This window comes from Phycodurus eques, chromosome 19 (assembly GCF_024500275.1).
Source record: "Phycodurus eques isolate BA_2022a chromosome 19, UOR_Pequ_1.1, whole genome shotgun sequence".
Lineage (NCBI taxonomy): Eukaryota > Metazoa > Chordata > Actinopteri > Syngnathiformes > Syngnathidae > Phycodurus > Phycodurus eques.
In genome coordinates, this window is record NC_084543.1 from 4641097 (window position 1) to 4657671 (window position 16575).

The window sequence follows — 16575 nt, forward strand, 5'->3', positions numbered from 1 at the left end:
TAGTACTGTACTTAAGTAGAAGTTGTTGAAAAAAACAAGTTGAAACTTGTGTAAAACAAGTTGATACTTGTGTAAAAATACATTGCCAAGATATCAATCAATCAATCAAGACCACGGGAACCCATTTTGACAAAGTAAGGAGTAGAAAGTACAGATATCTGTTTTCAAATGTTGGATGTAACAGTAAAAATTCTTCAGAAAAATACTAAATACTGCGCTGAAGTGAAGTACAGATACCTAAAAAAAGAGCACAGTATTTGCACTTTGTTACTTCTCACCACTTCAGATCATGTATAGGAAGCTCGGGAGGAGGGCAGGGAAGGGGGTACGGTACATTGGACGTACTTGACAGATTTGAAATCTCAGCTGACTGCGGCCGAGCCTCCAGAGGAAAGAGGAGGCCTCGAGTAACGCGTATCCATATTTAATGTTGCTAAAGGCGGCTATTGCTCGACTGATGTGTTCCCAGGTTTCCGCCCGTGAGCGAGGAAGCTGCGGTCGGAACCCCCGTGGGAGTCATCCTGGCGGCTGCTGTCAATCAAACTATTGTGTACTCCATCGTCGAGGGCAACGAGGGAGGTGAGACCGTGCCAAGCAGTTTATGTGGCAGCATCGCTTGGCTGCCTTCGCCAATTTGCATGACCGCTAACTAAGTATAGCTTGTGAGTTTCTAGCATGTAGTCCTGTGTACTTGTACATAACATTTTGAGGTTCATTTGAGGGCAGGAGGAGGTGAAAGGCAAATAAGAGCACAGTGTGTGAAGCAAATGAAAAAAGCACCCAGTCGAAAAGCTTTTGTATTTTCGCACAGGGAGGCAGCCCTTCATCACCAAGCCGCTAAATAGCAATTAGTGTAGAGGAGTGGTTCCAAACCAATTAGGGGTCATCAGGTCATCAATTATCCAAATTCACTTTATTTTTCCAAAAATGTACAAAAAACAATGTCTATTTGTTATCTGTCGATGCCAGTGATGTATAGTGACAGGCAGAGCAATTAAATGTTCTTCCAATGTACATAATTAACCTGTGCATCCACCTGTTGCCATTTATTCGACAGATTAAGAAAGTGGAGACAAGATCATGATTTCAGTTCGAGTACGTGCCGATTGTCAGATTCTAATGCTGTTATCTAATGCTAATATGTGCTGACACTTTTTTGGCTGTTGCTTGAAAAATGTGAGAGCTTCATCCAGTCAAGCTGCCAAGTCGCAGTTGGGGAAACTCTGTGGTGGGCGGTATTATAAAGATTTGTCGAATCGTGACGCTACAATTCGGCGATCGTCCGATCGGATTGCTCACGGACACATTTTTAGTAATATTTGAGATAACTAAAGATTTCCTTGGTTGTTTGATTTCACACTTGATGGGTGGGCAGGCACTCCAGAGAAGCGGCTATTTGCATACAAGCAATTAAAAAGACAATTTGTGGTTCAATGAAGTTTAGTGATTTTTACCCCATTGCTCCTCGTTGATTTGTGAGTCTCGTCTACGCTGCTGCATTTTAGGTTTATTTAAGATTCTCAGAAAATACAGTTTACATTTACACCTTAGTTCTTATATATTCTCTCACTGCTTCCTCCATTGCAGGTGCATTTGCACTAAATAACAAAACAGGACTAATATCCACAGCCAGGCCGCTGGACTACGAGGCCAACTCCAGCTACGTTCTCAAGGTCGAAGCGGACTCCATGAGGGTGGTGTCCTCCAACCTTCGAGCTCCTTCGAAGAGTAAGTGAGTTAATTTAGGCCAACCTTCCTCCTTTTAGGCAGGATGGGTCATAGCGACCGCGACAATTAACTCCGGGCCAGTGTTTCACTGTCTAATGAGGACATGCGAGCAAACACGTGGATGCATGAAAGCATCCGCACAAAGCCTCCATGTCAGGCACTCTTTGCCCTTGCGGCCATTTTCACACATTAGCAGCCTTTTTGGCAATTAACCCTGACATGTTAGCATAGCCTTGTTTCTTGCAATGCACTTGAGTTTGGTACAACGAGAAGGACGCCAGAATTAGAAAGCAGAGTGGGAGTAAGTCATAAGTTGGAAGTTTTAAGTCTCAATCTAAAAATGTTTTGCCGGTGCTTCTTCTTGTTGTTTTTTCATTAAACAAAATGAACCACAATTATGACTCACCTTGCAATGTTTTCCTTTTAACGATCTTCCATCTACGGATTCCTTCTATCTTTTCCCCACGAGTGCAGCTCGACACCTCCCAATTTGCATGCATCTTTATTGACGCCCGGCTCCTTGGCTTTCTTCTTTAATTATAGTGTTTACCACATGCTGCGCTCGCTTCATTTACACAATTTAATTCTTAAGTATTCTACAAGGAATAAAGCTCTGCATCATTATGTTCATTAGCGACTCTTCAATTCTCATCAGGCCGCGCTCTTAATCAGGCAACAAATCAATAGCATTCTAACGACACGGTGCTCCCATTTTCTAACTTACCGTATTTTCACGACCATAAGGCGCACCGTATTAAAAGGCGCAGTCTCAGTTACGGTGTCTAGTTCTGTATTTAACACATACATAAGGCACACCGCATTATTGGGCGCAGGCATGGTAAAACATACGCTAGCTTAAAACATACGGTAGCATGCATGCACGCTAAAACATGCTAGCGTATGTTTTCAAAAAGGCAGCGGGAGCAAAACTGAGTTTAGTTGTACTTTGTTGAAGTATTTAACAATGTAAACAGTGAGTTCAGTTGTACTTTATTGAAGTATTTAACAATGTACTCACGTTATTTTCTGATCAATCCTCATCCACAAATCCATCCAAGTCCTCATTTTCTGTATCTGAAATGAACAGCTGGGCAAGTTCTCCATCAAACATGCCGGGTTCCCAGGAAAGTTGCCATACAAATTAGCATCTATTTGTCAGTGGGGGGTTTGGTTTTACACATTCAGTGGACACTTTTGAGAAAGGAAACACCGGCTTGATTTTTCACAGGTTTGAAACTGCATTTTCAGTGGCAGCTGGTCAATAGAGGGCGATAGGGTGCCGGCCCACCGCTGCAAAAGTGGAAAAGTGAAAATATTATGATTAAAACATATCATAAATTGTCTGTGTCTATTTTCAGATGAGTAGGATACATAGTATACAGTTAATGATGAGTAAAATTGATTTCTTTGTCTCATTTTATGACACAGCCTCCGGTATAGGGTGTTTCGATGTTTTCACATTGACTCTCATTAAATGTTTGACATGCGCAGTCGGTAATTCCTTGCGTACTCAGCAAAACCTTTGTTTTGTGGGGACTTCCAGCTGCCATGAGCATGGATAGAAAAGGGAAGGGTTGCAGTGGCATTTTCAGTTTAGACCAAATGTAAACATTTTTGTGTTGTCACCTCCAGCCACAAAAGGTAACAGCTGCCGAGTTCCTTTTTGCCGACATGTGATGTTCCTTGCCAGCAGGCATTTAAAGTTTTTAAATTTGTGGGAGCCTCTTTTTTTTCTTTCTCCTGCCGTTGGATGTCAAGTCGCACCGCAGGTCTCAATGGAGGCTTATCTTTTATGGTGACAAGTGAATGGAACGTCAAAGTCGGGCCAGACCGGCTTTCAAATGTATTAATCTGCCACGTTGCACTTGCTTGATACTGTCCTTTGTAGATCTGTTGTGATGCCTGTCTTTCTTATTCCAAACTGATTCCTCGATACGTTGCGTGTGCGTGTCAGGTAACACGGCCGTGGTGGTGATCGACCTCCAGGACGAGAACGACCACTCGCCCGTGTTCACCACCTCTCTTTACATTGGCGGTGTAGCTGAGGATGCCAAAACATTCACCTCTGTCTTGCAAGTGCAGGTACTCTTTCCACATGTCTGCATGGGTCCATTTGTTTTGGTTGGTGACTGGATTTTTATTTTTATTTTTTTAATGAATAGCCATGTATTTTCCCATTCAATTTGAGGGGTTCCTCACATTCCAGACACGGTAGCAAAAAAATAGTCCGGTACCGACGGCTACAATCATTCGGCCGATTTTTTTTTTGCTTTGACATGTGACCAAGAATTTGAGATACAAGCGCTGCATGGTGGCACTGAATTCAACTCACTTTACAACAAGTATCAGTTTGACATGTTAAACAATTCTTCAGAAAGAGAGGCTTCAAGCTGTTTAATGCCACTTCCAGCTAAAGTATTCAAAGCAACCACCTAACTAACTCGCCTTGAAGTCCGCCAGCTTAATGCTAACACATAATGAGAAACGCCACTGACGTGGTAACGTATAGCATCTATGTGGTGGTGTTATGTTTAAAGCAACTGATATTTGAACAAACAGCGCAACAACACGCACACGCAGACAATATAACAGTACTCACAGGGATAAATTCTTTATCCTCTCTGAAAAACAACAAATATTACTGTGACTTACTGAGTTACTTACAGTAGTTGTGAAAGTCTTCTTCGTTTTTGTCTGCATGACAGTGTTATACTGCCCCAAAGCGCGCAGACCAGGAGGAGCAGCACGATGTCTCTTGAATTTTAGCAAAGACTGTTTCATTTCTTTACATTCTATTTAATTGTCATGACTCTATCTTTTTATAATGTACAATATTATCAAGTCTAGTTTCCTTATTAAAAAACACACCATTCATATCAATGGGCAAGCAGAGATACCAGTGTTTCAAGTGATGAGTGAGGTCGTGGAACAAATTAAACTTGTATCTCAAAGCACCACAGTAATCGTAATGGGTCTAGTTTTTTTGTTTTTTTTTGTAAGTTACAATCATGTCAGTTCATAGCCAAGTTGATCCAAATTCACTATAGTAGTTTCAGAAACTGCATTGGCTAACCTAGTTTAAACAGAATCAGATCAATTTAACACAGAAAATCCCCATTTAACATATTCAGATGTTTGTATCTCTGTGAAATGTTTATCATATCATGTTGTAATTTGCATCTGGGGGTATATTTACATTCTCTTCCATTGAGTTCTGAAGCAGGATTAAACTTTACCTCCTTTTAGTTATTAATATCCGAGCTGGTGTCTCAAGGGATTTCACCAACTGGATCATCACAGATCTCGCAGAGCTCTTACATTGCCGTGTTTTTATATCCTTTTTTTTCCCAAATAATGCGGTTTGCTCACTCAAATCTCCAAACCACTAGGGCATCCAGCTAAGTTAATTGAAAGTACATAGTGTACAGTGTACTGCGAGTGCCTGACATTTATTTAACCGGCGATAATATTCAGTAACACGATTGCCTGTGAGATGATCTCTCCATGCTATCTACTTCTGCTTATAAACCTAATTGGCGCATCTCTCAGCTGTTTCAGAGACGTTCACATCACAGTAAACAACGACGCCTTTTTTGGTACTAATAAAATAACTTCTAAGATGCAAAATGGGTCGTGGCTCCTCTCTCCTTCAGCCTCCGTTTTGGGAAGTATAGAAGCATGTTTTAATGAGCCCAGATGCCGCGTGAGACTTGTGCGTGGTCTGTGGCAGACAAGTTATGTGCTTCAACGTTGGATTGCAGTTTTGGGCTCATTCTTTGCTATCCTTTGCTGTATTTAATTGCAGCCCCGAGTGAGAGGAAAGATGAAACTCTAATTGCAAATGACATTTTTCTACATGGATATTGAAAGCTCAGACAAACCCTGACTCAACCTGTTTTATGGTAAATGTCTCCCTGCTATGATGGTGACTGAGTCAATACAGGAGGGGGCAGAATAGGTCAGGAAGTTGATCTAAATCACTCGCATCCTTAATTAAAAAATTGAATTCAAATTTAATTAAGAGTCGATGAATGGTTGGAGCCAGCCAGGCCACAATATACAGGTATACCTATTACTGACCTTTGCACATCCACCTTTTTCAAGTCAAAAGCCGTAAACGATATACCGAAGACCTGATGTTTAGTAGACTCTTCTTTCGAGCTTTAATTATTATTTTTTAAATCCCAGCAGGCTGGTGTTACAAGCCCCAATGGAAACCAGTCTACATTGGATTTGCAGAGGGAAAAAATATTTATTTATTTTAATGTTAAGGAGGGCTTGATTAAATTGCATTGCTTCAACAAAGAAAACCTAATGTGAATTGTAGAGGCCCGCATAGAGAACCCTGTAGAACCCCACATTTAATTCTCTGCATGGTGACACAATTTTGCATTGCACCCTGAAGTGAGAACAATAGCAGTTCAGTGTCATTTGTTTATATACTTTGAGAAGAAGTCATTTTGACAAACTCAAACATAGGCAACTACGTTCTTTACGCCAAAAGCAGAGAAATAAGGGATTTCATTTGAATCAAAGGACTTTAGAGAAAGCTTGCATGTGGCATGCTAATCTGCAAAGATTGTTTGTATCTGAGCAAAGCACTCTCTTAAGTGGGCTGCTAGAAAAAGGGTTTAACTAAATTGTATTTCCTAAAGCAAGAAAACCTGATGTGAATTGTAGATTCATCAATTTTAAAGCTTTAAATCTTGTATGTTAGATTTCACAACTGCTTCTATGATTCCTGGGAGGGTAGTAATGACTTGTTCACGTCATGAAAGGTGAGCATGCATGGATTAGTGCATAATACAACAATAGTTTTAAGTCTATCTTTGTGGACCTGGCTACTGTGCTGAAAAGAAATCTGGGCTCTGTTTTTCCATTTCTTCTATAAAACATGACTCTTGGGCGGGAGTCTCCCAAATCTTGGCAGATCAGACAGATTCTTCCCAGAAAAATCTCTCTTACTGTTACCCCCCTAGTACGCACTACCATGTACTACATCCGTCTCTACATAATGACAACGTGTGGCCTGCAATTCAGACCGCACACCAGAATCGTTTGATCCAGCTACAATAGCCATGATTTAATTAGTTAAGTTCCAAAAGGATGATGATAACCATATTAATGCTGGTAGTGATTATGATAATATTGCTGGTTGAAGTGTGCTCATGCTCATGACAGCATCAACTGATTGTAATCGTGCAGGCCCTGGACAAAGACACCGGCAACTACAGCTCCATGACGTACCGCCTCATCAATGCCCCCTTGGCCGGGAAAGACGCCAAGGAGAGCAAAGACGGCTTTGTCATTGAGCCGCTCAGCGGCGTGGTCAAAACGGCCATCATGTACCGCAACATGCGGCGGTCCTATTTCAGGTTTGAGGTAGTTGCCACGGACGACTATGGAAGAGGACACAGCAGCAAGGCAGAGATAGTGGTGAGTATTGGCGCTAGTGTTAAAAGGGTATCTATACTGTATGTATGATTTAAATATATCAATGAATCTCATTTGTATTTTGTCATGTGAAGGTGTCAGTGGTGAACCAGCTGGACATGCAGGTGGTCGTATCAAATGTCCCACCGACGTATGTGGACAAAAACAAAGACAAACTGCTCAGGTAACTATTATTGTGCAGATTTCACACCATTTCTAATAATTTTACCTTTATCTGTTTTTTTCCCCTCATGCCATTCTAAGTGGATTTAACATAAAGCCATGTGTGTTTAATTAGAGTGCTGTCACTATCATCTTCTTTAACACGACCCCACTGTGGTGATACTAAAATCATACTCCTCAACTCTACATTTCACTAAATCTGTTTAAATCTCCAGCACAATCTGAAACACTTATTTCACGGAAAGACATGAATACAAAGCACAACATGTGTGCTTATGATGTATTTTTACCATGTACAATCGCACAGCCTGACAGGAGCTTGATAATGGTATTTTTAAGTGCAATACACACAGACGTAGAAACACACCTTCCCTGCTGTGAGTAGGTGTTTCACAGGGGTAGGGATCAATGTTCCACAGCAGGTGGTGTGCCCTTGCTGTCAGGATTCAAAATAAGTTGAAAAAAGGCCTGTGTGTCTGTGCGTGTGCATGTACATGGGTGTGTTCCACTTCATTATTCTAAGCATGTAGCCTGTATTCAACCAAAAGAGGTCGATTTTTCCTTGCCAGTATTTTGGAGCGCTACGTTCAGGAGCAGATTCCGGGGGCTAAGGTGTTCGTGGAAACTATTGGTCCCCATCGCCATGGCGATGGACTGGAGCAAGAGGACTACTCCAAATCGGACCTAATGATATACGCTATCGACCCGCTGACAAATAGAGCCGTGTCCAGACAGGAACTCCACAAGTAAGAACAATGCAAGCTGATAAGTGAGACGTTCACTTTACGTTGGCATCACTTCGAAATGCTCATTTCTATGCATCTTTGGCAAGGTTTCTTGACGGAAAACTCCTGGACATCAACAAAGAGTTCCAGCCCTTCATGCCCCCCGGCGGGCGCATTCTTGAGATCCGAACCCCAGAGGTGGTGACCAGCGTGAAGAAGGCTGTGCAGACTGTCGGCTACACAGAAGGGGCACTGTTGGCCCTGGCGGTCATCATCATCATCTGCTGTGTGCCCGCCATACTTGTCGTCGTCATCACCTACAGGCAGTAAGTGCATATTCTTTTACCTTCGCCGAACAAATTAATATAGGAATCTGCATACCTCAACTCAAATTTATTTATAAATAACTTAATTTATATAACTTCATTAACTGCAGAACACTTTTATGTTATTAAGGTGGGCTTAACTAAATTGTGTTGTATATAGAAAGCAGACCTAACGTAAATTGTAGAGGCCTGCGTAGAGAACCCTGTGGAACCCCACTTTTAATTGTCTGTCTTCATTTTTTATGCACAGTGAACCTCCATTTATTGCAAAGAATATGTTCCAGATCCACCCAAGATAGGTGGAAAATCTATGATGTAAAGAGACCATGTAAAAAACATTGTATATAGTTTACCCCTCAGACACACCTAATTTAAACACATCAATCCATCCATTTTCTGAGCTGCTTCTCCTCACGAGGGTCACGGGCGGGCTGGAGCCTATCCCAGCTATCATCGGGCAAGAGGCGGGGTACAGGAGGAAACCGGAGTGCCCGGAGAAAATCCACACAGGCACGGGGAGAACATGCAAACTCCACACAGGTGGGGCCGGGGATTAAACCCCGGTCCTCAGGACTGTGAGGCAGATGCTCTAACCAGTCGACCACCGTGCCTTTGAGACTTGTATAACATCAATTTGATGAAACGAAAAGACTCTTGTCCACAAACCTCAAATAAGAGGGAAAGCATGCTTGGTTCAAGCTGTTTACGTTTCACACCCAGTTGGAGTTTACAGAACAACTCACACATAAAACAAAAGATTCAGACCTTTACATTATACAGTGGTTTAAAAACCCCTAAAAACTACTAAACTTAATGTAGTACTGTACATTACCCTCAAGATTTCCGCCACAGTTACAGTGTGTCCATTTTGTATCCCATGTGGCTGTGAGTAGCATACAGACACACACAAAAACAGACACACAAACACACTGTAAGAGGATGTGATCTGAAGATAATTAACTGAGAGTGCGCTCATCAAGCATGTGGCGATCCCTAGACTTTTACCTTATAAAACGTCCAACGTGGAGCATTACCCTCCTGGTTAACAGGCATTTGGGTGATTGACACTTCAAGGACTTACTAATCTGTCTCTCTTTCTGCTCTCTTGTTCTCTCTCCGCTGCACCCGCCTTCTTTGGCAGATTTAAAGAGTGAGTACAGGTTTCATATGGACATTTTTATGCTAAAACTCTTTTCATTGTGTTGTTTTTTTTTTCTCTCTGTTCACTTGAAATTGTATTCACAGGCGATTAAGTGCCCACCTAGGCAACAGTTGCAACTGTAACCCGTAGCCAAAAGGACATTTTCGCTAATCAGAAACCTGAGGAAGGTCATTTTTTTTATAAACATGCAAAACATTTCCCAAAATATCTCTATGAAGACTGTGTTCAATGAGAACATCACAAAATGGCTAAAATAAAAATTGTTTTCAGTGATCATAACCATATGTTATGTATAATTGCAGTGCAGAATGCACTGATGCTCCAATTTGCATTAAGTTATGTATTTTAATTAAGCAACTGTAACAGAATCAGGGCTGTTTTCTTGGCCACTGTAATTGATGACTGATTCCCCCCCCCCCCCCCCCCTCGTAGCACATGATGAAGATAATTAGTGGTAGTTGGCATGCGTGTAGCGAGGGATTTTGTGCCACTTTTGAAGGCCGCTCTAACTTCAGATCATTTACTCTCTGTGCTTCCTCTCCGCAGACGGCAGGAAGAGTGTGCCAAGACCGCTCGCATCCAAATGGTGCTGCCGAGCGGCAAACCTGGAGGGGTCACCGCCAACAACCTGTACGAAGAGCTGGGCGACAACGCCATGTAAGTGAAGGGTTAACGTTGCCTGTGTCGAGACGGCAGAATTGGAACTTCCCCATTCTGTAAAGCGGTGGTGGGCAAACGTTTTACACCGAGTACCACCTCAAAAAATGTTTCGCTCTGCCACCATAATGACCAGCATTAAAACACAAAATAACGTCATAGGCCCAAGTGTTCATCAAAAATGTGGTTTTATTCCTAAAGGGTATACTTAGTATTATTGTAAGCTACCCTTTGAACATTAACACTGCAATATGCAGTAGCAAAAGAAAAAAAAAAACATTCCTGAAATAATAATTAAATTAGAACGATTTGCTCATACGTTATTAAATTTCGACTGAAATGTTCTAAAACAAACATTCAAAAAGTCAAATGTATTGTACTGTACTTTAAAGTTAAATACAACTGAAGTGTACTTAAAAATGTGCAACTATGCTACATAGTTTTGGCCATTGTGGAAGGAGTATGGCAGCAAAGTTTGCCATTTTGCTTTATAGCGGACATTTTAGGCTCCTTTATAGCCCGTTTCCAGTTCTCCTTCAAAGACAAACTTGTCCAAGAGAGATTTTTTTTTTTCCGATTGTAACCAACAATCAAAAAAATACAACACTTCGGCACATTTGCAGTGCATCTGGAAAGCACAACACTTGACTTTTTCCACATTAAGTTATGTTACAGCCTGATTCCAAAATGTATTTCATTCATTTTATTTCCTCAAATGTCTACAACCAACACTCCATAGTGACAATGAATGGGAATTTTTTTTTTTTAAGTTCTGACAGGTGACATGGTGTCACAGCACAGACCAAGCATGCAGTTAAAGGCGTTTTTTTTTTTTTTTTGCAGCAATAAGTTTTTCACCTTTAATTATGTGCTGACAATTTGTTGTGTCGCCCTCTATATCTCCCAACCACACTGTTTAATGTAATCTCGGTGCGTTCCTCTGTTTCAACGGCTTAGACGAGATTCGAACAACGGCCGTATGCAGCGAGGCCTTATTCATTTTCATCCACAGATTTTAACAAGCCGGCGCAGTCTTTGACGCACTCAAGGCGCCGCGCGAGGTAGTTTCATTTCAATTTATTTTCTGAGGCACAAAGATGAAGTTGCAAGGAAGCCTTTATCAGCATTCCACGCATCAATGCTCTCCTGCGTGCTTTGGATACGCTTCCGCACTCCCGTTCACATGAGGGCCACGCATGTGCTAGATGGGGCCCACTCATTTCGTGCAGGCAGCCTTAACTTGCAAAAAAAAAAAATAATACACAGAGATGAGATCATTGAAATAAATACAGCTAATAATCTAGAAGGACCACCACGGGCGATAATTAGTTCCACTGATGAGATGAAGAGTATTTGTAGCTGTGTTTTTGTTTGTAAAGTAAGCATGTTGGTATTTTTATGGAACATCAATGAGTTCAGCGAGGCTGGCATCTCGCAGAGTCCAAACAGTTCTTTCTTTTTCAAAGACTAAAAGCAGGCCAAGTGCAGAAGTTTGCACATTTGTAATTGAGGTCCATTATCAAGCACCTCAGACGACTCTGCTTTTTTTTCCCGTTAGTTGCCCACGGCGGTTGTCTTGCAGTGCTTTGCGTTGAATGTGTATTTTCAGTTTAGAAAGTTAGAAATCTTATTTGGTGTTGGTCCACTGTCAAATTTGGATTTTTGCTGACTAGCTTCTCAAATGGATGGAACTGCACAAAAACAATAATGTTCCACAAATACCTTATAAAAACAAATGATGTCGGTATCTTTTTCTTGTCTGACTTTTATCATAAAAATCCACAGCAAAAAAACAAAACTTGCATTCTCTGTACGCTATTCATAATGTTGTTGTTCCTATTGCTGCTCTAATAGCACTTGATCTGGCCCAAGAATGAACAAACACTGTGTGCTATAAATGCACAGTACATTACTTTGGTTTGTCTAACGTTCTATAGCTACTCAATGATTAAACTCCATCTCTATCTTCCATAATGCATTTATAACATTCGAAATATGTCTTCTACTAAATGTTAAACATATTTCATCTCTCCATCTTCCTGCCTTTCTGCAAAACTGACAGACAAAAGTGAGTCAAATGTTTAAAGTGCTCTTTTCGTGCCTTAGTTTTTGTGCTTTGGAGTGGTTAGAGGTCCACATAAAAGCTTGTACGGTGGAAACGTGCGTCGCGCAATGTTGAATAAACCTTTCAAGGTGGAAGCCGGCACTTTGGAAGTCTGCAGAGTTTTGTTTTTGCCCTCCAAGAAGTGATTCAGCAAGTAGCGGAGAGTGCATTCAATCAGTCATTTGTCAAAAGGAAATCTGCAGACTCTCAGAGCACGGCGAAAAACGATTGATCCTTCCTTGCTGTCACTGATAGTTGTGATACAGTGACTTGTTTGTAGTGCACTGCTTTCAGCCGACAGTGTTTGCGGTCATCATCCCTTAGCAATGATGTTAGTCGAACATTATTTTATACCCTTCTCACTCCTCATTGTAACTTACTCCGTTGAACTCCTCCACCAAGGATGTTAAAGTGGATGTTCACCCTTATAGATGCCCACCTCTCCAACACCTTGCATTAATATTCATCCATATTATTTTAGCAACATAATGCCCCATACATTAGCCTTCACGTCATCTGCAAAAGTTGAATCGAGAACACCCTGACTCTTCAGGGCTGTTGAAGACGTTTCACCATTAATCCTAATGTCTTCAGTTCCAGTTCAATTGATCTCTGGTGGGTATGTCCACAGGGGAGTGGTCACACGAGGGCTGTTGTTGGTGCTAGGCGTGGCTGGTGAAGGACCGTTTCACAAACCAAGCGGCTGTTCAGCTGGCTGGCGGGAAAATGGCTTGTCATTGGCCATTTTCCCATGGAGTGAGACAATCCCTGTGGGAGAAATGTGAGGACGTTGTTGAACTAGTTATGGCGTAAGCCTCCTCCTCTGTTTTGGAGGAGTGATCGTCTTCAACAACCTGTTGCCTCGATTCAATTTTTGCTGATTATCATGACCTGGATGACTGAGAATCTACAGACATTTCCTTCATGTCTTTCCTTCTTCCATTTCTACTTTTTCCTCCCCTGCATCGTCGCACCAGCCACTCTGTCCACAGCATCGGAAGTTCGGACGAAAGCGATCGTCAACGCCTGATCTCCGATTTCGCCACCCGTGCGATCGCCGCCCATCGGCAGTGTGTCGCGAACGGAGGAGTGCTCAACAACCTTCCCAAATCCGAGTCCAGCATCACCTTTCTCTCCGATGAAAACCCCCTGACCATCAAGAATCCCATATATCACGAGGATGGCACCTTGAGCAGTCCAGAGACTCTTGGACGAAGCCAGAGGAGGCGAGACCTTCTCGGGCACTTTTCCCCTTCCAGGAAAGGTCTTCGAGAGGCCTGGTTGAGGATCAGCTCTCCCGGAGGCGATGCGGGATTCGGCGGGTACAGCAGCAGTGACAGCGGGAGAGGGTCAGGGGGCGGCCACAGCTGGACTCTCCCATCGAGGTTACATCGCAGAGACATGTATGACGCCTTGAGGAGGCAAGTGGTTATGGATCCTGTGCAGTGGGAACTGGAGCTCCTGAAGGCTGAATTCAAAGAGAGCAAAGACGCCGGCCTCGATTCAGGATTTGAGCACGGGTTGGATTCGGATCAGATGGTGAGCCCGAGCATTGAGCCCAAGCTTACCGTCAAACAACAGGCCCGACAGTTCGAGCAGCAGGCCGTCCAAGAAATGAGACAAAAGCTAAACAGAGATTTACGAGCTTCTTTGTCACCCGATATTCTACTTTCCATTTTCCCGGACTCCCCTCAGCATCCCAAGTGCATCGCCGCCCCTAACGTTCCAAATGTCCAGCCTAGAGAGAGTCCCCCGAGTATCATTGTCACCCAAACGGATGGAGGGACGCCTCCACCGAGCCACAAGCCAACCCCACCTGTGTTACGACGCTTTGGGGAAAATCTGACAGAAAAGCAGAGTGCGGAAGACAGACTTAAGGTGCATTTAGACATTATCCCCGATCCTCCTTCCACTCCACCGCCGCCACCACCGTCTGCTCCTGCGCCTCCCCCATCACCTCCTCCCTGCACCCCTCCACCTCCCATCCACCCATCTACTCCTCCTCCTCCTCTCCCTTCAACACCGTCTCCCTCCAGCCGACCTCCTCTGCCACCACCTCCCCCTCCGCCACCTCTGCCTCCCCCTCTGTCGCCCTCTCTCTTGAGACCATCCACCTTTGTGCTTCCGACGTTTTCGGAGGCGCCGGCCCTGCGTCCCGTGTCCCTCCGACCCACGCCGCCACCCTTGCCCGTAGAACCGGAACATCCCCGCAGGGAGCTAAAAGGCATCTTAAAAAGTATCCAGAATATCGCAGATATCGAGAAGTCCGTAGCCAACATGTTCAGCCAGATCGATCAGAAACAGATTCCTCTCATAAAAGTCATGAAGAACCGTGCTTCTTCTGATTCTGTGGACTCGCTTGACTCCTCGGACATATTAGCTGGAGGAGGGGAAGTGGAGGGAGGAGAGGGAGGCCAAGTGAACCCTTCATCTCCAGAGATCCAGCCAAACCCAAAATTGAACTCTATCGTGGTAGAGCTCGAGAAAAGATTCCCCCCTCAGTCCACGGTCCTCTAGCCTTCTCCTCTCTGATATGGAGCACATACTCTGGAATTTGTTTTTACATTCCCAATCTTAACTTGGTTCTTTTGCTCCTTTAAGAAAGAGGAGTAACTGGACCTCAAATCACATCCTATTGGGCCCTAATGAGCTCACATAGCCAGTAATAATCAGATGTAATGACAGGTTTCACATTAAATAGGAGTGAATAATATCAAGAAAGCCTTTTTTTTAATGAACCTAAACTCTATGGAGGAATTATTACAAAGCTTGCTGCTCACTACAACTCCTGACTGGCTTCAGACTATCATCAGCCAGGAGTCATTATTTTAATCTCAGTATCTCAGTATTTTAATTTTTTTTAACTGTGCACTCAATGAGCCTTCAGTATCAACATCTTTCAAACTGAACTGAACAATTTCACACGATCTTCTGTCATTGTACTGAGAGATTTGCTGATTACGTGGCAACCCTTTGTTGTTTTTGTTGGGTTTTTCTACAATTAGATATAAAATGTATTGCTCCATTGTTGTGCTTGTGACATTATTTTTTCTGCTTTTTTTGTGTCCAATGTCCAAAAGATGTATCGACAATAAGCATCCATTCTTGTTTGCGGTTTAATTTTAGCCAACGCATAAGTGCATTTCAACACTTTTTTTGTGCAATTATGAAGGCAATTAAGATGAATCTCCTTTTTTGTGTCTTAGTTTGTGTTATTCTCATTTTATTTAGTAGTGTTGATTTATGTAAAATGATGTAATGTAGCGTGGCATTTTTTTCATTGCAGCCTGTGTGACATTTTAAAATGTATGGCCCTCAACTACAAGAAGATAATATCTTTTTCTTTGTTTGTTTCTGGTACATGAGAAGCAGAGCTTGGAACAGCGACACTTTTAATAATAGATTTATAAATCTTATTTAAGCCTGTTTAGCGTCATGTTAGTTCACCCAATGTGAATTTTCAATATCACTTCACATAAGCGCCAATGGTACAGCAGCCAGCTTCATATCTATCGTAGGATATGGCTATTTTTCCCACGTCATCATATTTCTCCTCAAATGGAGGGAGAGAAGCAGGGATGTTTTCAATGTTATGGTCTTGTAATGTAATGTGCATGACCTTCACTTTTACTATACAATTGACAAAGAAATTAATAAATAAAAAATTGTACCGGCATTACCAGATTACTAGCAACCTTTTATTGCTCAACGACTATTTTTCTTAACATCTTTATGTCTCAAAAATGTTCTTTGTCAATTGACTGTCTGTTGTCGTACTAGAGCAGCTCCAATAGAGCAGCTCCAACTACCGGAGACAAATTCTTTGTTTTATTTTTGGTTTTTTTAGACATGCTTGGCAAAATAAAGATGATTCTGATTCTGATAGAATATAAGACTTTGCGTTGTGTACAAGGTCACGTTGCCTCTTGATTGCTTCACTGTCGGCCTGTACAGTCGGTGATTGCCTAACACAAAAGTATGTTGAGGCCGCAATAAGTCGATTGAAAAAGTTTTCCCCTGTTACCCTTGGAAAGAATATGACAGTTTGACAACGTGCTGTCGGACTATCAATGATTAATTAAAGCACATGAAAAATCAACACGGTCGAGAATGAAAAATGTATCGCAAATCCGTCCATCCGAGATCCAATTGTCATATTTTGAACCAATTCTCTTTCAGGGATTTTTGTTCCCCGTCAGAGGAAGAATCCTTTTGATTTGAAAATTTGATTGACAGGTAAAAGGTCAAAAGAATGAC

At 42.3% G+C, this 16575-nt stretch overlaps 1 protein-coding gene across 1 annotated transcript in view; it reads left to right on the forward strand.

Moving 5' to 3' along the window:
- LOC133417870 (protocadherin-15-like) overlaps positions 1-16575 on the forward strand; it is a 101238-nt gene that overhangs the window by 75485 nt on the left and 9178 nt on the right. The window contains exons 27-35 of the mRNA XM_061706061.1: positions 470-579; positions 1588-1728; positions 3683-3810; positions 6934-7164; positions 7257-7345; positions 7914-8090; positions 8177-8395; positions 9537-9545; positions 10104-10214. Of these exons, the coding sequence (XP_061562045.1) occupies positions 470-579; positions 1588-1728; positions 3683-3810; positions 6934-7164; positions 7257-7345; positions 7914-8090; positions 8177-8395; positions 9537-9545; positions 10104-10214 (1215 nt within the window). The remainder of the gene's footprint in view (positions 1-469; positions 580-1587; positions 1729-3682; positions 3811-6933; positions 7165-7256; positions 7346-7913; positions 8091-8176; positions 8396-9536; positions 9546-10103; positions 10215-16575) is intronic.